We start from the raw sequence: 19,661 nt of genomic DNA, 5'->3' as shown, positions 1-19,661 counted from the left end.
GCGTCATTAAGAATACTCAAAAACACTTTTTTTTGGCTGATACCAGTATGAGTACTCAATTCTTGAGTAGTCACTAATACCGATAAGTAGTAGCGATACCATGAATACGTTTAATGCACATCCACTTCAAAATAGGACATAACTTGTATTCCTATGTAGCATTTTTCTTTAAAGGTTCATTGAGATTCATGGCAATTTTCCTGTTCATGTAAAATGTCATTTCTACTTTAAGTAAATATGTTCAAGAGAGCAACTGATATTAGTAAATGCTGCCATCACCAATAACAATACCTCATAATATCAAAATCAGGCCAGGGTTCGGTTTTCAATGATGGCACCAAGGAAAAGGCTTTTGTTTTTGTTTTTTTACCATATGAAGTGTAACTGCAATTAAATAAGATTTGGCATCTTTTTTTTTCTTTTTTTTTTTAATTTCAGGCACTATAATATAGTTGGTGCGGGGAATGGGAGGAAGCAAAAGGTTTTCTTTCCTGGGGGGGCTTTTGCAATACATATATATATATATATATATATATATATATATATATATATATATATATATATATATATATATATATATATATATATATATAGATAGATAGATAGATAGATAGATAGATAGATAGATAGATAGATAGATAGATAGATAGATAGATAGATAGATAGATAGATAGATAGATAGATAGATAAAACAAATGGTTTTCTTGCATGTGTATTGCAGCAGTTGTAGAGATTAATTTCTTGACAGTCCCTAAGTGGTGGAACCAGGCAGTGCAAGCGACACATTCCCGTGACAACCCCATGTGGAACTTCATTCAGAATCCAGAGGGTGAGTGATGGTGGCTCAGCGGCCTCACGCGTGACCTTGAGTTGCCCTCAACCAAGATGGACAAGTCTAAGTGGTGCTGGTGCTTGGCGTGCGCCTTGCTGTGCACCGCGGTTCTGCTGTGCGTATGCATGGCCACTCTACTGTCCACGCCGTGCCCCGGCGGCTTCAAGCACGCCGCCGTGGCTGCAGACTCGCTTCTTTGCTCGCAGATTGGCAAGTAAGTGACTTTCAACATTTTTTTTCAAATATTCTCTGGCTTTCATCACTATTTGATGAGTCAGCAGTTTGTGTGAAATTGAGCGAGGCGATAAGCAGTTTAAGAGATTGGATAAGATGGATAATATCCACATGGTATGCTGCTTACATGATGTTGCTACATTAAGGGTCCATAACGTGCTAAATGAGACTTAAATGATCCTCCAAGTATATGCACGGTTAAATGATGCTGCTGCTGTTATAGCGGATATAAAAAGTCTACACACCCCTTTTCTAATGGCAACTATAAGTGATTGTAAAAGAGTGGGACCAAGCCAATTTCAAAATTGGCATTTGGACAGGAGTGAGTAGACTTTTTATAGTCATCATTATAAAACATACTCTATTATTATGCATTGTAGAGCTTTCAAGTGCAAACTATGGGTTTTGATGACACCAAATAATAGTGCAATCAGATTTTTAATCACAATATGCACAATATATTTATTTCATTATATGGATAAGTTGAAGTATGTAAGAATCTATCATCTATCATCTATCAAAATTGTTTCCTCAGGGTGGGGGTAGCTAAAGCGTGGGCAGAAATAGACAAGGAATGGCCATGGCTGCCGCTGGCCACCATCTACCTCCTCTCCTGACCATAAATTTTGTACGATCTATTTGTTGTATCCAATATTTAAAGACAACAACAACAACAACAAAAACAGTATTATGTTTGGTATAGTGTTTGTGGAAATTGAATTAAGCAGCAAAATCCATCTCCAGAGGTGGCGGTTTTGCCGCTTGCTGTCGACTGAAAATGACATCACGCTTGCTCGGAGCTTAGGTAACATCCAATCACAATTCAGCTTGCAATATCACATGACTAAACTCAGAAAACAGGTGAGCCGTGACAGGTTATCTGAGTTGTGAGAAACCATTATGTCATTTTCACTTGAGTGCAAGTGGCAAAATGGTTGCTCCCTCAAATTAAAAACGAGCGGATTTTGCTGCTTAATTCAAGTCCAGTGGCAGTCTATAGAACACTTGTTTGTGGTAAAGAAAATGCTTTTATATACTTCCCATTTATCACAGGCTTTTTTTTTTTATAGTGAACCTGTGAGCCAATTTTGAGCATTCTGACTGACCAGAGTTAATGCTTCTTTTTTTTTTAAGAACTAATATCTATTCTACCCACGTCCATTAAAAAATAAAAACAAAACATAGTTGACGTCACTTGACATCCGATTTCGTTAACATCCTTTCAAAATGGCGCTTGATAGTGTCTTTTGTATGTATGGCATTGCTCTTATAGTAAGAAGCAAAACCAGCGCCATGACTCATGCCGTTTTTCCGGAGTGCATTTCTGGAATCCGGCCACACATACCTGAATAATTCTCGCCTTCCAGGAACGTGCTGCAGCAAGGCGGCTCGGCAGTAGATGGCGCCATCGCAGCTCTCCTGTGCACCGGCGTGGTCTACCCTCAAAGCATGGGAATTGGTGGAGGATCTGTAGTAACACTTCGAAATAAAACAGGTTAGTGACGTGTATAGTCTAAGGAAAAGCAGATATTCACTGCTCGTGGCTACTTTCCTCCCAGGTAAGGTGACGGTCTACAACTTCAGAGAGACTGTGCCTGGGAAATTTAAAAGCAACCTGTTAGACGATTGTCCTGACTCATTTAAACATACGGCAGGTAATCACACAATATGTGCTGGTGGATATGCATTAGCATAAAGGAATATGATTTCCAATATCGCGCTCTCCTAGGTAGTCAGTGGATCGGCGTTCCAGGGGAGCTTCGGGGCTACGAGGCCCTTCACAAACGCTACGGCAGGCTCCCGTGGGCCAAGCTCTTCGAGGAGACCGTGAGACTGGCCAGGGATGGCTTCCCGGTGCCTCCCCATCTGGGGAAGATTCTTTCCATGCCTACAGTGAAAAGTAGAGTAGAGCGTTCGTCCCTCTGGTACAGAAATACTTCCTGTTTTGACTTTTTCTCTTTTCAGTTTACAGTTACACATGTGTGCCACCATCTAGTGGCCGGCAGTGATATTACACCCCAAAAAAAGCAAAGCAGAACAACACAGCTTTGTAACCTACAAATGATCAGAAAGGTTTTACTATTTTTGCGAACAGCTAGGGCACCTTAGTCGCTATATGTAGTTATTTTTAAGCAATGACTGACTTTCAGTCATTTTCATTTTGCTTGGATTTTAAAGGTACTTAAAAAACAGACCAATGTCAGTGTTTTTGTCCCCCAGTGAAGTTTTTTGCAACAACAACAAAAGTGTATTTGTCACGGGAGACATCATCAAGTTTCCTCGACTTGCTGAGAGCCTGGAAATGATTGCCAAGAAAGGAGCGAGCGCTTTCTACTCTGGCGAGATGGCTTGGAATTTAATTCACGACGTCAAAGCTGCAGGTGAGAGCTCAATGGAAATGGGAGAACAATTTGGGGTTTCAAATCTGGCTTCTGGAGTGCTGAGTTCCAATTTCGTTTCTCGCGAATTTGGACACATTTTGTCAATTTGTCTCAGCTGTACCTCACCGAGATGGATAAGCAATCGCATATGTCACTCTTACATAGGAGGAACATTAGAAATCGAGGATCTGAGATCTTACCGGGTCAGGGTGGTGGACGCGTGGACAGTTCCTCTGGGGGACATGCTAATGCACGTCCCTCCACCGCCTGCTGGGGGCGCCCTGCTTGCCTTTATCCTCAAGCTCATGCAAGGTTTTTGGAACCACATTTCCTGCCGATGTTATTCAAAAAGATTGAATATCCATGTCGTATTTGTGATTGTCTTTACTCAGGGTTCTCCTTGACACCACAGTCCCTGGATGGAGAAGGGAAAATTCAGTTTTACCATCATTATATAGAAGCTGTCAAATTTGCCAATGGCCAGCGAAGGAGGATTCGTGATCCATTTTTCAACAGTGAGACGGTTAGGATTTGATATTTAAGCGCAACAGACTTATTACACTATCATGGATGGATGCAAAAATTGTGTCATTGAAAAAGAAAGTCAATTCCTTTGAAATATAGAGTGTGTCAGAAAAGTTCCAGGACTGCTCAACAAACAGTCGTGGTGCTTTAAATAGAAATGAAATGTTCCTGTACTCCCCTTATTCAACTATTACCTAGTGATTTCAGCAGTGAGTAACATAGCAGATTATACATTCTGAATGCATAAACCACTAGCCTCCTTTATCTTTTTTGTTGCATGAGTTCTGGAAGCTTAATGACACACCTTGAATTTGCACTATAATGGTAACGATGAAAAGATTTTGGCCTCCATTCCCACAGTGAACAACAACAACAACAGCATTTTTCAAGAAAAGCACCACAAAGTATAATTAAAAAAATATCGCAAATTTTCACCTTACAGAGTGCAGAGCATCTGATGGATCCCATCTTCATTAATCACATCAGGACAAAGATTTCTTCCAATGGAACCCACCCGCCCTCTTACTACTCCAACGTCAGGCCACCGCCCGATCACACTGGAACGTCGCAAGTGTCTGTGCTGGATGAAGACGGACTAGCCGTCTCTGCCACCAGCACCATAAACCATTTGTGAGGAAATGCATGGAAATGGCCTGTTACGTAACGGTTGTCAACATTATTATTATTTATTTTTATTTTTTGGGGGGGTTGAAGATTCGGTGGAGGCATTTACTCTCCACAGACGGGCATCATCCTTAATAACGAGCTGTCTGACTTCTGTGGGAGAGCGGACACACTGAAGCCTGGTAAGGTTTGCCTTCATTGTTTTTCAGTTAGCTCCCCTCGAAACTTGTTAGTATTCTCCTTCTTGATTGGGTTACTTTTGCTGGACTAAAAAAGTACCGCTGTCATCAGGATTACAAAAAGTGGTGGGGTTTGTATTATTATCTATTTAGTAAATTGTATCCAAATGTGTGGTAGTACAACTTCTTTTCAAGGAGTCGAGTGAAGTGCAAAGAAAGTTGAACAGAAAAAAATGCTGCTGTAGAGCCTCATTTAGGATGCTTGGTGGGACATGCACGGCTGAAGAAGTTGAAAACTAACGAAGAAGTCATGATGTCACGTAAAATATGGAAGCGCTGCGTGCTAACAACGCTTTATTTATTTTTTTTTACAGGTGAGCAGCCTCCCTCCTCAATGACACCAGCGACACTAGAGGGCAAGTCCGGGGGACTTCTTGTGATTGGTGGAGCAGGGGGCAGCATGATCACCAGTGCAGTTGCCTTGGTAGTCCTCAAACCCAAAACGCGTCCTCTATGAATGCTGCTTGTTTTCACTCTTTATCCATGTGCCACACAGTCTATAATTAATCACCTGTGGCTGGGAATGAGTCTGAAGGAAGCCATCGACGCTCCGATTGTGTATGTTGACTCCAAGAACAATGTGAATTTTCCACCCAATTTTGACCAGGTGATCACACGAAATGCATCAGCTATTCTCGCTTATGATAGTCACGTGACGTCAATGCGTCTTTTGTCTTCAGTCTGTCATCGACGGCCTCAGGGCGCTCGGGCACCAGGTTGGGCAAATGCAATATTTTTTCAACATCGTCAATGCCGTGAAGCAGGAGGAGGGATGCATCGCGGCTGAATCAGACGGCAGGAAGATGGGCGTGGCGGATGGATACTGACTTGAACTATTCACACTTTTGCCTTCAAGACTCTCTTTTAAGATTAACAATAAGATGAGCTTCTGCTGACTTCTTCATGGAACCAAAGAACAAACTCACTGGGTTTGCATGCATACAGTAGATACTGTTTGTTTACTATATGAATATTTTCACTTATATATTGCCCATTCATGTTTTGTACTACACTATTAAAATACTTTTCCATCATTATATTGATTTATAACCCTTTATTGACAAAATTGATCTCCTATTCTAAGAGCATCCACACAATTGTGGCTTGCCCATTCTCCATTTTTATGCAGCTTAGGACAAAATACCATTTGCTACTAATACAATCGTATTTGTTGGATTTTTCTAAACATGGAAAGATGAAAATGAACAATTTAAGACTGAGCTACTAGAATTAATCTTCATAGCACTGGTAAATAGGAATTTTAACTAGCAAAAGATCACTTCAACTTTTTTCTGTACTAAGGTACAACTTGTCATTTGTTCCCAACTAACCGCTTTAAAAATGGTCATCTTAAGGAAGATTGCTTGTTTTGATTTTCAATATAGAGATGGGATTCAGCTCATGTTCAACGTAGGTGCATTTATTTTCTGGTGTAGTCTGACCTCCCCACAAATTTGTAAACGCCTTAAAGCGACAATATGTAAGATTTAGGCCGTTTTCCATAAAAAATAATAAATTATAAAATAAAAAAAACAAACTTGCAAATAAATGTGTTCATAACGACCAACGCTATGTTTTAAATATAAGCGTAAGTCTAGTTATTAAATGATATTACATGGGGGGTGGCACTCCCTTAGAGATTGCCATGTCTGTTATGGCTGCGTTTACCGTAATGCTCCATAAAGCTCCCACGGGCGCATGCGAAAAATTACACATGCTCCCTTTAAGTAGTTGACTAATAATAAGCTGTTTATGTTGAAGGTTTTTTTTTTTTTTCCAAAAGAAAAAAATGCAGCATATAAACAATATGCAATCGATGACTTGATTGATTTTAGTTAGCTTGATAATTTTTAAAAATTGGCCATCGCATGCTTTGATTTTTCTGTATGTACCACGAGAGGAAAACGTTTTTGGACATCCCTGTTTTATTGACTATCAAAGTTTCCCAAATATTGCCCGCCTATTAAAGATCACATTTAATTTTTGTGCTATTGCAGGCATCAAAACATCATGTTGTAATAGTAATAAGTAATACAAGCACTTTTATGGTCATAAAATAAAAATGCGCCTCAATTAAATGTCTGGAAACCTATAAGTAAGGAAAAGTGATATAGAACAAAAAAAACAAAAAAAAAAGCTGTGAAAAATTAAAATGTATCCAGTTTATTTTTCAGCAGAAGAATATGTACACGTTTAAGTTTATCGTTTACCTTCAGGCAGCAAGCAAAGCAAATACTGACATAGTATTCTGTCAAGGCAAGTTCCAGCATCAATAAACACAATAGTCACAATTTTGTTCCACATCCAATATGATGTCATTGGTCCATGTGTGTAATCAATTTATCTGGAAAATAAAACACTAGTGTTTGTCTTATAGGTCGATATAAGAAATACAATCAGCAGTTCTCATTGTCGCATGAGGGGTGAGGGGTAGCAGCCAAAAGGAAGAGAACTTAAAAAAAAAAAAAAATATATATACATTTGTTTAAAAAGAATGGACACTCATGGTAAGGGGTGGAATGAATATTTCCGGTATTTTAAAAACAGCTTTTATGATTTGGCCTTTCTTGTTGGTGTTCACTGACTATCCTGAGATGTTCTTCTCATCTTGAAGGCATTCCAGGACATAGTGGATCACTTTGTAGCAGAAAATATACTGGTCCTGGAAGCACATAAAGCTATACATGTAATAAAACACATCAACAGTAAGTCATGCTTCAAAGCGAGTACCTCAGTCTGGACCATTCCCTTTCGCTGAAGTCTCATGTTCCGTACTACGTCAGAAATATCAAACTGAGGAGGAAAAACAACATTCTTACGTCGATTAAAAACAACAACAACGTTTTAAACCAATGGCAACAGTCTGGTCGGAGTGTTGGTATGTAAGTTTCGTGGCCTGTGCGTGAGCAGTTAGAATTGTAGTGAATAAACTGTTTTTTTATACAAATTAATGCTTCATTTGTCTTCAGTTTTGCGTTTATTCATTAGCTTAGCATCCCGGAAATGGAAAGAATCGAAGTCCAAACCGCGTGCCTTCGGAATTCCTACTCACGTCGGCGTCTTTGCTGATGAGACCGAGGACCACGTCGATGCAAATGAGCGTTCCGGAGCGTCCGATGCCGGCGCTGCAGTGCGTGATGATGGGGCCCGAGCGGTGCATGTGCCTCATGTAGGAGATGAAGGTGAGCAGCTGCTCGGGCAGCGACGGAGTCCCGTGGTCGGGCCAGCCCGTGTAGTTCAGGTGCGTCACCAGCTGCGTTTCATCCGTCTGGGCCACAACATCCATCAGGTCGCGCTTCTTTCCGAGCGGGCGTTTTTCACGTTCTTACCGTGACATCTTTGACCTCCATGAGTCGGATGACAAAGTGGTCCAGGTATTGGTCTTTGAGCAACTTGACCTGCAGTCGCTCGTCCACCATCTCCGTGGCGCCCGGCGAGTCGGGCCAGTACCGTTGGCACTTGACTTTGCCGCCCTCGATCTCCTGCGTCATCATGGCGATCACGTTGGACTTCTGCTCCCACGCCATCTGCCAGAAGTCGCCCATAGTGGTGGGCAAGGGTCCCTGGCAGGCGATGTACGCAAACTCCTCGTCCTTTACGGCCATCTTGATGTGGTTGGCGTTGATGTAGCCGCCGTTCGCGCCGAGCATAACCCGCGTGGTGTCGACTGCGGAAAAAAAAAAAATATAGTAGATGATATTAAAATTTGCTCGCGCCTTCGTGTACCCTCCCTCCCCTATTTGTGTTAACTCACAAGGCACGATATTCTTGTAGCGGTTCTTCCTCTTGTTCTCCTTGGTCTGGCCAACCAAACAGTCATCCAAAGGTTGAAGATTCTGAAGATTCTAAAAGAATGTCAAAAGAATGATGTGAGAATCCATATAACTTGAAGGGTCCTTTTAATAGAAATTGAACTTTTTGGAGGTTTTAACCATGTTGCAATGTACATTTCTCACCCTAAAAACATTCAAAGCGTTATTTTCCTTCATTGGTGCATTTCTAAGAATTCCTTGCTTATTCTGCGCACGACCAGTTATTAAGGGATGTTCGTTCTTTCGTCACTGTAACATCAAAATAAGGAGGAACACCCTTGTACGCCTTGTACCGCCGCCGATGTGCCGGTGCAAAGGTAAATAAATGCCCAGCACATCCGAGGAGACTTTTGCATTTTTTACTTTCAGTTTCATCCTGGAGTTGGCAACGTTTCATTTTTAAGTCACAAAGTTTTAATTTAGAAAATGTCCAAGTGGCGAAGTTGTGTGTTTGGGAGCATATGGCCAGCAGCTTTTGTCAACAAAGGTTGTACCACATTTTTTCATTAAAAGAATCAAGCAGACAGAACCAACATTTGAATCCATCCGTGTTCACAAACGTGGCATTAAAATGAATTATATGCTGCGTTAAGAATTCTTAAAGCGCTCCAGTTTGTATTGTTTACGTACCTGTGTTATCTTATTTTGAAATACCGCTTTTAATCTGGAAGGTTGCGCTGTAATGTCTGTTTACGATCTCCGTTCCTCACTATCATTGATTGCAATTCAAACCCATGTTACGCCGCCCACGGTCGATCCGAACCCAGCATTATTTATTTTCTCAAACCACGGAGAGACGCAACATAAGGATGAAAGAGCCACGTACGGCTACGGAGCTTGCAAGCTTTTTGAACAACGCAGTAAATAAAGGGTGCACAGCAGTTACATAGTAAGTAGTGGTTAGAAATGTTGGTACTTGAAAAAAAAACCCCAAATAAATAAACTCATATTTCATGAGAAATCAATTCGCCAATGTGCCAAATAAGATTTTATCATTTATATGCATATATTTTACTGTGGATTAGCAGATTAATGAGAAGATCTCACCTCAAATTCCTGCTGTGGGACTTTCTGGTCCAGAAGCCCTTTCATCATACGCACAACACCGTTGAGCTTGGAACCGGTGTACTGGCCGTTTGGGATCACCTCAACCAGCGGCAAAGAGGTCAGCTCGTCATTGGTTATGATTGGACCAGCTACGTCAAAGCATAACAAAACACTATATGTTATAAAATGCTGAAGATATTCAGTATTAATAGAAATATTATTCATAGAAAATTGGTGGAAAAAAATTACAGTAAGATGATAAACATTCCCCTAAACAAACGCAAAAAATATATTGGGTTTTGTTATGCTGCTGTGACATTGTGTCTCTCAATTTGTCATTTAACTGTAATTTGTCCTCAATTTGTGAAAAAAGAATAATAAAAAACACTAAATTAATCAAATTAGCATTGAACTGTAATTTCTCACATGTGAGAAAAAATAATGGCACAAACTTTTCAACTTGAATTTAAAAAAAAAAATATATATTATTCCATGTAATAAACAGAAGAGGGTAAAATGTTTATCCCAGATTATATTTTATGAAAGGGTTCTCGTAGTAATTTGTGCTTTTTACTTAATGAAAACATTTCTGTCAAAAATAACTAATTAAAATAGGTTCTGGAATAATATGAGATTTCACCATTTTTGAATTCGTAATTGGGGTTTTCAATGGGCAGCTCATCGCTTCCCCACGTGATGACATCATCATCTTCTGGCTGGCCAGCGCTCATTTGTAGATAACTGCATATTCAAATATAACAGTTAGAAACAGTTGGAAAAAAAAACACAAAAGAAACCAAGTGTGCCCTCTTTCCAATAGCCAAATCTTACTTTTCATTGCTGGGGGCATCCACACTCTCCTCCAACCATTCAACTTTACGAGAACTCTATAGAGTGAAAGGACAAGCAATTAAAAAGGAAATTGTAAATGTTTCTCAATTGGTGGGCGGATATTGATGAGAACCTCGGGTGAGTCTTCTGGTAGAGAGGAGCCATCGTAGTCTGTGTCCTCTGAGAGTTCGGCACTGTGCGCCCTTTTGGGATGGGGCGGAGCTTCGTCATAGTCGGCTGGCGGTAATGGTGGACAGACGGATTTGAGCAAGTTATGGGGACTACACAACTTTGTCTTCACTCCGCTGTCCTCGCTGAGATCTGAAAAAAAAGCAAACCACGGCAGTGCCCAAGACCTGATCTCAATTACCCTTCTGTTATCAAAGATAAACTGGCGTGAGATAAGCTGGGTACCTGCGTTTCCATTGCATTTATCAGTGTTGATGGGCAGATAGGCCAGGTAAGTGTTAGGGTTCTGGTCAGGCGGCCTGGAGACCATCAAACGTACCAGGCCTTTAGCTTTGCGGATGGTTGTGACAGCTTTGGTGTGCGAGATGCCCGTCATTGGCTCCTCATTCACCTAGCAACACAAACAGGAGGGCCTCAGGCGAAGGTTCCTTTTATTAGCGGTCTAAAAGAATGTTTAGAAAGGCTTACTTTCAGCAGCCTGTCGCCCACTTGCAACTTGCCCGAGGCTTCGGCGACACCGCCCGCTGTGATGGACTTAACGAAGATGCCTCGCTCACCCCCGATCACGGAGAAACCGAGGCCTCCCGTGAGCGGCTTGTCCAGTTCCAGCTTGATCACCTCCTCCTGGAAGTGCAAACGTGTTAACAAAGACACATTGTAAATCACATAAGAACATTAGGTTTGCACTTACCTCTAAAGATGACAGTGCTGTGAAAAACTCTGTCTCCATTGGATCTTCTGCTGTTAAGAACCCTTGAATGACAAACAACATTTGCTTGGTTTTCTTTGCAACATTTATTTCTAAATAACGTGCGGCCTAAATGAGGGTTAATAGTTACAAAACAACGTTTTTGTGTGTGAAAACGTGACTTTGGACAATAGGCAAAATTATGCAAACATTAGCTGTGGAATATCTTATCTGAGTGCTATCCCGCAGACCTTTACCAACAAAAACTGGGTAGAACTTGACAAAAAGTGCAGCTAACTTTTTCACAAAAAGCTCAGCTAACTTTTTCACAGAAACCTGCTAACAACTTTGGCAACTAATGCTAGCAGCTAGGTAGTTATAGTACAGAATATTCACATAATTGTAGCTAAAACCATATAGCTAGCTGCTGATAGCTGGCTAGCACACCTTCCTGTGATGAAAACAGTGATTTATTGAGTAATCTTTTTATAGCATTTGTGTAGAAATTCAGTTGTGACAATATTAGTTGCTGACAATTTGGCAGTTTGCATCTGCTAGCTAGATACTTACAGGCTAAATGCTAATCACATTGTTCTGTCATGAAAATGTAGTGGTTTACTGAGTTATTGTATTATTGTACCCGCGAGCATGCTATAAATAGTTTGGGCAATATTAGTTACTAATAGTTTGTCAATTTGTATCTGCAAGCTAGCTGCTGAAAGCTTCATTGGAATATGCATGATCACATGATGAGTGGTTCATAGAGTTTGCATTTTACAGTTGGGACAGGATAGAGCACGTCCGCGACCTTCGTGCGGATGATCAGTTCAAATAACAGAAGGATGGACAATGGTGTTAACTGGTTTTAATTAATGCTAGCTAGCTAGCTGCAACAATGCAGAGTGCAGATGCTATTTGAGCCACCTAGCTGAAGATAATGATAGATGGACTTTCACTTATATCTTAGTTGCTAAGACTATCAGATCGCTGTCGACAGACTGATTGCAATGCGCCTTGTTTTTCTATTTTTGTCTTTTTTATTTTTAGTTGATGTTTAACACAAGCGTTATTTGATAAATCTATATACAGGCCACTTTAGTGCCAACATTGTCACAGTCACAAAATTGGCTAACTATCTGCTAATACTTGCTTGCTATGATAGTTTAATAGTTTTCATTTATTTATTGACCATGCTTTTGTTTTAATAATTGAATGGTTTTCATGATATGATTTGGATGATTTACCAGTTATCCATTTATGCAAGTGTGATTTTAAGTAAACCTGTGACATACCATTGACACCAGATGATACGGTAGAGCTGGTGTGACTATTGAGTGAAGACACCATTTTCCCAGGATACACAGGCTTGCCATCCCTTTTTAAGTGCAAGAGACAAAATAAGTTAAAGCTGTGAAAGAACGTAGATGATTCCTTCAAGGGAATAATCACGTTACCTTGTTGCTTTAAGAGTCAGGTCGTCACAGGAAAGTTCCAACAGTCTGGTGTTCTCGCTGAGAGTGAGTTCTTGAGTGGGTGCACCGTTAATGTAATGGATGAGGTCTAGCGGCCTCAGGCTGCCTTCTTCAAAAGCCGCCGACCCTGTGAGGATATCTTTCACAAACACGAGCCCGTACGTGCTATCTCGACCACCGTCTAACACCAGACCTGCAGGGAGGAACGAGAATCATCTCTTAGAAACCATTTTACTTCATCAGTAGTTGATTTTATTGTACACTGTAGTTCTTTTACCCAGAGGTTTGTGGATGTCTCGAAAGCAGATGTCAGGGAGCAGGTGGGCATCGATGTAGGGTTTTGGGCTATACAACAACCTGCCAACCACCAAATCCACCAGCCGGGGCTCTGCACGCACAAGTTCCACCACCTCGTTGTGGCTCATGTTGCTCACGTCTGTCTGGTTCACCTATGAATTCAAGCCATTCGAGAAGACAATAGTCATTTGGTTCATTAAGAAATATGGCATCACATAGTATTGAACCATATGAAAACATACAGTATTAAAACAATTACACAATTTTGCAATATTTTTTTTTTAAATAGATATTGAGCTGCTCCTTATAATGTAAACACCGCGGTCACCTAGAGGCATTATAATACATATACAGTACATACAAGCATAAATACAATATAGTACGGGAAGGACATAATTTCTTACAGTAAAGAAGATTTCTGCTGTTCACAAAGCATAAAGATCATAAATCAGCTGATAAGTGGTTCTTTACCTTGATAATTCTGTCACCGGGCCGGAGCCGTCCGTCACTTTTAGCGGGATCCTGAACAATGTCATGAATGTAACAACCATGATCGCTTCCTTCCGTCAGCATAAAGCCCAGGCTGCCCTTTTCAGACTTCATAAGTGAGACCTTCAGTTCCACTTCCTGAAAACAAAGGTAAACAGAAGAAACTTTATAACAGAACAAAGAAATTTATGAAATGCTATTAAATTAGCATGCTATTAAGACAACTGAAAGAAGTCCTCTTCTGGACCTTACCGGGACAAGTTTGTCCATGTCTGTACCATTTATGGACACATTGTGGTTTAAAGGCATGGGCAGAGGAGGAGGAAGGGGATCTGGGCTTGGAGCAATTCTGGAACAAAATCCCACAAGAGACACACAAAATTCAAATAATTCTTACTAGTGGCAGGGGTAAATCGCATGAGATTTATCGCATAGGGATTCCCAACAGCGATGTGAGATTAAAAAAAAATAATCTAGTTTGATTATTGCATGAGATTTACATGAGGCTAGGGCTGAACCATTCTGAAAAATAATCTTAATTTTCCCCTCAATAATGTGATTTAATTTGCCATTCTTTTTTTCAAAGGTCCTCTGCATATGTATGTATGTATGGACATAAATAGTATTTCACGTATTTAAACCATATCTAACCGTAACACTGATCTTGTAAGATTTAGATAAAGTCATGAACCGTGAAATATGAGACAGTTTAATTAGACTGGAATTAAGACACATTAACTAACAAAACACTTGACGTGAAAAAATTAGTAAATTATAAACTTTAAAATCTCATGAGTAACACACACCCATGTATAATTCTGTTAATATCATACTAATGTAGAAAAAATTTGCAGAGGGAAGCCAACTTGTTTTTAATGGAAAACCAGTATAACCGGTCTTTTTCAAGATTTTTTGGGGATTAAAAAAAATAATTTTGTTGCATTTATAATCCGTGTCAATTATATGTGTCAAGCCCTCTTATGTCCTTGTACTAGCGAGAGTCAATTGTGTTATTTCCAGCTTTATATTTTTAAAATAAATAGCCTAGAAGACCTCCATTTTCAACTGAGTTTTTTCCTACGTTGGACATAACCCAAATGTACATACATATATGGTATGAGATGGTATTGCTAACACAATCAAACAAAAAACAGTCTCTTTACGTCGTGGTAACTACGCATGTCTCCTTGTGACTCATGCACAAGATATTTTTTACAGCGTGCTTTTTACTACTTGGAAATGTTGTATGTTGGTATCTCCGTCACTAACACACCCAAAAATAGCATTTTCAAGTGGTTACCTCTTGTTTTGTTCCAGTCTGGTCATGGCCTTTTGAGGCGAATAGAAAGCAGATGGGACACCGTCATCCAGCTGAAGGCTGCTTCCATAGGATCCGAGTCCCAGGTTGTTGCTGCTTGAGGTCTGGTAAACGCTGCGCTCTATGGCGCTCGGGCTAAATGCTTCCTCGACCTCCTCGTCGCCATCTGTGCTGTCACTGTAGCTGTTGCGTCGGCCGGGGCCCTTGACTTGAAGCCTGTCCAGGATGTCTTCCACACAGCCGGCGCTCTTAAGACGCGGCTTCTCCTTGAAGTCCTCGGTACTGCCGCTGGATTTGAGTCGTAGTCTCTCCAGGGCGTCTTCCACGCTGCTCTGACTCTTCCTGTCATCCTGTGGAGTGCAAGATTTGGCCCTTGCGAGTTCGGGCTTGGCTGGGGCGACTGGCTCTTTACGCGGTGATGGGTTGGGTGTCTGAAAAGAAACAGAAATGTGTGTGTATTTTAATACAATTTGTTGGTTATTTAGCAAGATATTCCACAGAATGGTCGCATTTATTACAGTCCTTTACGTCAAGTGTAACCAACAAAATAAGGTGGCCCTTTGATGCACTTGGTTATTTTTTCTTTTCTTTTTTAGACTAACTTGTATAAGCGCTGTAAAAAGAAGTTCTGTTGTTGAAAAGTTTTATATATTGCTTTTTTTCTTTTGTTAATATTTAAAAGGATATAATTTAAGTTATTATTAAGTATGCAAATTTTATAGCTAATAATCTTATTTATAGTCAATGAGTCAGCGAGTGGAAGGTGCAAAAGGTGTTCTTTTATCTTGGGAAGGGGGGCTTTGCAAAATGTAATTGGAAAAAAAAAATCACTGATGTCAGGTTCACCTGTTGGACATTTGTGAGAAACTATACACAAAGAAGGAGAGAAGGCATTTTTCTTTCTCATGCATGAGGTGAACGGAGAAAGACTGCACAAGGTCAATTCTACTGCGCTCTGAAGCAGCCCCTCCGAACCCTCTCTTTTTATTTGATTTTAGAAGTCCCTAATTTACACAGAGGTTCCCACCCTAAAGACAACATGGCTGGAACCTTGTACCCGTGTCTTTCTATGTGCATGTATGATGTGGAAAGATATTTTGTAGATAACAAGCGACGTGACATTGACTGCGGCCAAGCTTGATCAGATTGGTCGTCCTTCCCACGGCGAAGCTCGAGACAGCAACCTTCTCATAGCAACCTTCTCATAGCACACATTGTTTCATTCAAGCAGTGCATCTATTCTCATAGCAAAGTTATATTTATTATATAGCCAAGCATTTCTTCTTTTCAAGGAGTTATATTTATTATAGCAAATGTATAATCACTATTTTTATAATTATTCTGACAACTGATGTAGTGGTTTATCACTGTTAATGTAGTTATAAGTAACTGGATGGGGTTAAAACTTGGTGGTGATTCTCACCAAAGCTGAGGTTTCCAACTCTGGAAGAACACCTCGCTCTGGTCTACAGAGGCGCAATGTCACTTCCTGTCCTGTTCCCCGCAAGGCTGATATTACCTCCTAAACACAAAGCACACATAGAATTGTGACACATTTTTCCTGCCTGGAAACCATCAAGGAGGGAATTCAACATACATGCTGCGAGAGTCCTTTAAGTGGTGTTTCGTTGACGCTAATGATGACATCGCCAACATTGATGCGGCCGCTCTCGGCAGCCGGCTGACCGGGGAACAATTTCTTCACGCGCACCATACTGGAGGCCGGAGAGTCATCTGGGATGTACTCCTCCCGACTGAAGCTGAAGCCCAGTCCCGAGGCGTTCTTCACCAGGAGTACCTCAAATACATTATCTGGTATGACAATATTAAAAAACAAATATATATATATATATATACAGAAGTTACTCAAGCAGTGCTTTGGGGAATTTAGTAAAAAGACCTGACACGTTTGCTGCTGAAAAAACAAAACAAAAAAACAATACTTTGCTTTTGCATGAAGAATATTTTGAATTATATTTGAACATTTTGGAAGTATTGAGGCCTTTTAAAAAAAAACGAGTCTGAACTAATCAATAAACCCAAACTATGTTATACACGCTATCATCTAAATTAAATTTAGGTAACATTTAGGTATTGGCTCATCCTCGTGGCTGTAGTACTGATTGGTGCTGATATTGGATTTAAAAAAAAAAGTGGTATCGAGTCATTTATACAAAGTGCCAGTTGCCATTTGTCAGTAAAATAAACACTAAAGAAACATTTGAATATGTTGTTTTTAATATTTGTACGAGAGTAAACAAAGTAACTTGGAACATTGGCTCTGCAGTTAAAAAATGGTGTGAACAGGTTTACCCTAAATTGGTTATTATTCTTTCAATATGGCTACAACTGTAGTGAACATTTTGATTGGCGAAAGTAAAAATTAATAAATCACTTTAAGGCGCTGTTTTATTCATTTGGATCGTATTCTTTCATAATTTTGTGTGACGTCACTACTTTACCTGGTGTTAAAAAGTTGTACTCTGGCCTGTCTTTGAGCTCTCGTGCCGTTGCTTTACTCTTTCTTGGCTCTCGGAGGCTGCTGTTGCTAGAGTGCAGCGGTGTACACTGAGGAGTGACGGGTGCATGGATTCTTTCAGTTGGTGGGTGACCCCTCTCCAGTAACAAATTAACCGTCTGATGAGGATGAAAAGAAAGGCATTTTATTCAACAGAAAGAGGTCAATGAAAATGGACTTTATAAATATCAACCTGCTGAATGCCAATACTGATTGGCCACTCACATGCCCCGTGTCTCTGAGAGCGTCGACCGCTTGCTGGTGTGAAGCACCCTCAAGTGACTTTCCGTTGACAGCCACCACACGGTCCCCTGTGAATGCCACCAAAAATCTGGGTGTTTACAAATATGACAAAGCACCCTCCATATATACATCTATTTTCTAATATAGCTGTGTATATGGTACAGCTTTTTAGGGTCACGGGTAAGCGGAAGCCTATCCCAGCTGACTTTGAGCAAGAGTCAGGGTAAACCTTGGGCTGGTTGACAATGACAGCCAGTGTGAGGGCAAATTCACATAGACTAACTAACTATTAAAAATGACAACATCTTAGTCTTCAATTATATAACAAAGCAAGCTTTGGAAATTTGAGAGAACACCCTGACGGGATTGATGAGTAACTTAACATGCTGCCGACTAAGCTCATTGTTTAGAATAATTTGTCACAACATCCACGTATACCTCTATGTATCCTTCCATCAAGGTCTGCAGCTCCTTTGGGAAGGATGGCCTTCACGTAGATGCCGCCATGCTGAATGGTTGTGTTCACTCCTCCCTTCAGAATAAAAGGACAGTGAAGTTAAGACTATGTCTAAGGGAGACGCTGGTGATATTTTTGCTGGGGGAATTACGGGTGTGTGGAATGTTATTCATATATAAGTCCTTGACTCGCTTCACCAAATTACTATACGACGGGTTCAATTCAAATGTTTTTATGGCATGCATGGAATTAATCAAAAAATGACTTTGTCAGTACAATATGAAAAAAAGATTACCGTATTTCCTCAAAAGTGTACTTTTGAGAGACATTAAAGGGTTCAGGAAGCCATGCTTCCATCATCAATTGGTCAACATAGGATTGCTAATTCAGTGCCACACACAGTAACTTTAAAACTTTGTATGATAACTCCACACAGGAAGGCAAAGGCAAGCTGGAATTGAACTCGCAACCTATGAATTGTGAGGCAGACGCGATGACCAGTTTTCGTGCTGCCCAGAATAAAAACATGTTTTATTTATTTATTTTACAAAGACCTTGAGCGGGTGTGAATATCGCTCAAGAATATCGGGTGTGACCTGTCGCTTTGACATTCTCCTGCTGGCCCCCGTCCGCACACACACACACACACACACACACACACGACCCCCAATGAACATCACCATCAGGTGGCTTGTACTAAAAAAAACAGCCAGCTGATGTACAAGTTATCTTTAACTGAGTGTCAAAAGCACAACACCATTTGAGGATATACGGTACATTGGTTTGGTATGTTTCTTAAAAACAAAAACATTTGTGAATGCATTGGTTGTTTAGCAATTGTCAATAATTGGGTCAATTATATTGCATCGTCTACAGTTCTACTCACTACAAAAAAAAAAAAAATCACTGCTGACAATGTGCATCATTTCTATTTCGCTACCATTTTGTGAAGTGTAGTTTAGTACTTTATGTTGATATACTTCACTGATCCCAACACAAACTTCTGTAAGTCATCATATGTGTTGCATACATAAGTAACTCCAGACCAATAATTAAAACATTAGTAAACGTGTTAAAAAAAATCTGTAATGTTCCTCTAAAAAATGTGTTAGTTGAACGTACAGTAGCATGCAGAGTGAGTGACAATGAAGATTCCCCTCAAAAAAAGCACTTCCAGATCAGACCAGATACACCTACATGAAAGCAAGGCAAACCCGGCAAAGAATTATCACCATCAATTATCAGTAGTGAGGAGTGGAGGTGGGGGAGGGAAACCAGGGGGCTTAAGAAAGAGATTGTGAAAACCTTGCCGAACAGTACCGTGACACTTATGCCCAGGCTGCTGTCTTTTTTCGACAGCTCAATGTCAAATAACTCTCCGGGCCGGAGGCTACTGACACCTGAGGCATTACCATTTAAATGTTCTCTGTGGTCGTCCTGCAAACACAAGAAGAAGAGGGTATGA

The 19,661-nt window shown here is 40.4% G+C and overlaps 2 protein-coding genes across 4 annotated transcripts in view; one reads left to right on the top strand and one right to left on the bottom strand.

Annotated features, from left to right (window-relative positions):
- The first annotated feature begins 763 nt into the window (after positions 1–763).
- LOC148411624 (glutathione hydrolase 5 proenzyme-like) lies at positions 764–5,872 on the top strand. Its single transcript, XM_088435149.1, has 12 exons — positions 764–1,046; positions 2,434–2,561; positions 2,626–2,721; positions 2,796–2,991; positions 3,287–3,447; positions 3,613–3,759; positions 3,840–3,970; positions 4,415–4,602; positions 4,687–4,778; positions 5,150–5,259; positions 5,332–5,442; positions 5,516–5,872. Exons 1-12 carry the CDS (start codon positions 886–888, stop codon positions 5,660–5,662), a joined length of 1,668 nt encoding a protein of 555 aa, XP_088291275.1. The 5' UTR covers positions 764–885; the 3' UTR covers positions 5,663–5,872.
- Positions 5,873–6,982: 1,110 nt separating this feature from the next.
- The window catches only part of ptpn13 (protein tyrosine phosphatase non-receptor type 13), a 49,223-nt gene continuing 36,544 nt past the window's right edge, over positions 6,983–19,661 (bottom strand). Inside the window, exons 25-48 of one of the 3 annotated variants that reach the window (XM_088435309.1) lie at positions 19,502–19,633; positions 18,178–18,271; positions 17,722–17,807; positions 17,441–17,615; positions 16,576–16,790; positions 16,402–16,500; positions 14,961–15,409; positions 13,913–14,009; positions 13,643–13,798; positions 13,152–13,323; positions 12,857–13,067; positions 12,695–12,777; positions 11,406–11,467; positions 11,183–11,338; positions 10,940–11,105; positions 10,659–10,846; positions 10,526–10,581; positions 10,335–10,435; positions 9,695–9,843; positions 8,590–8,680; positions 8,165–8,502; positions 7,888–8,103; positions 7,566–7,628; positions 6,983–7,497 (exon numbers count right to left, since the gene is read on the bottom strand). In XM_088435309.1, coding sequence (XP_088291435.1) covers positions 7,420–7,497; positions 7,566–7,628; positions 7,888–8,103; positions 8,165–8,502; positions 8,590–8,680; positions 9,695–9,843; positions 10,335–10,435; positions 10,526–10,581; positions 10,659–10,846; positions 10,940–11,105; positions 11,183–11,338; positions 11,406–11,467; positions 12,695–12,777; positions 12,857–13,067; positions 13,152–13,323; positions 13,643–13,798; positions 13,913–14,009; positions 14,961–15,409; positions 16,402–16,500; positions 16,576–16,790; positions 17,441–17,615; positions 17,722–17,807; positions 18,178–18,271; positions 19,502–19,633 — 3,633 coding nt within the window. In that variant the 3' untranslated portion in view covers positions 6,983–7,419. The remainder of the gene's footprint in view (positions 7,498–7,565; positions 7,629–7,887; positions 8,104–8,164; positions 8,503–8,589; positions 8,681–9,694; positions 9,844–10,334; positions 10,436–10,525; positions 10,582–10,658; positions 10,847–10,939; positions 11,106–11,182; positions 11,339–11,405; positions 11,468–12,694; positions 12,778–12,856; positions 13,068–13,151; positions 13,324–13,642; positions 13,799–13,912; positions 14,010–14,960; positions 15,410–16,401; positions 16,501–16,575; positions 16,791–17,440; positions 17,616–17,721; positions 17,808–18,177; positions 18,272–19,501; positions 19,634–19,661) is intronic. The other 2 variants (XM_088435310.1, XM_088435311.1) reach the window with 2 other exon arrangements.

Source organism: Hippichthys cyanospilos, chromosome 15 (assembly GCF_059441005.1).
Source record: "Hippichthys cyanospilos isolate Australia breed blue-spotted pipefish chromosome 15, RoL_Hcya_1.0, whole genome shotgun sequence".
Taxonomy (NCBI): domain Eukaryota; kingdom Metazoa; phylum Chordata; class Actinopteri; order Syngnathiformes; family Syngnathidae; genus Hippichthys; species Hippichthys cyanospilos.
Note: the sequence above shows the minus strand (reverse complement) of the source record. Positions and strands in the feature narration are given on the sequence as shown.

Coding starts and splice junctions, on each gene's coding strand:
- LOC148411624 (XM_088435149.1), top strand. CDS start 886: ATGGACAAGTCTAAGTGGTGCTGGTGCTTGGCGTGCGCCTTGCTGTGC. Junction 1,047..2,433: donor CTTTGCTCGCAGATTGGCAA/GTAAGTGACTTT, acceptor CTCGCCTTCCAG/GAACGTGCTGCAGCAAGGCG. Junction 5,443..5,515: donor TTCCACCCAATTTTGACCAG/GTGATCACACGA, acceptor TTTTGTCTTCAG/TCTGTCATCGACGGCCTCAG.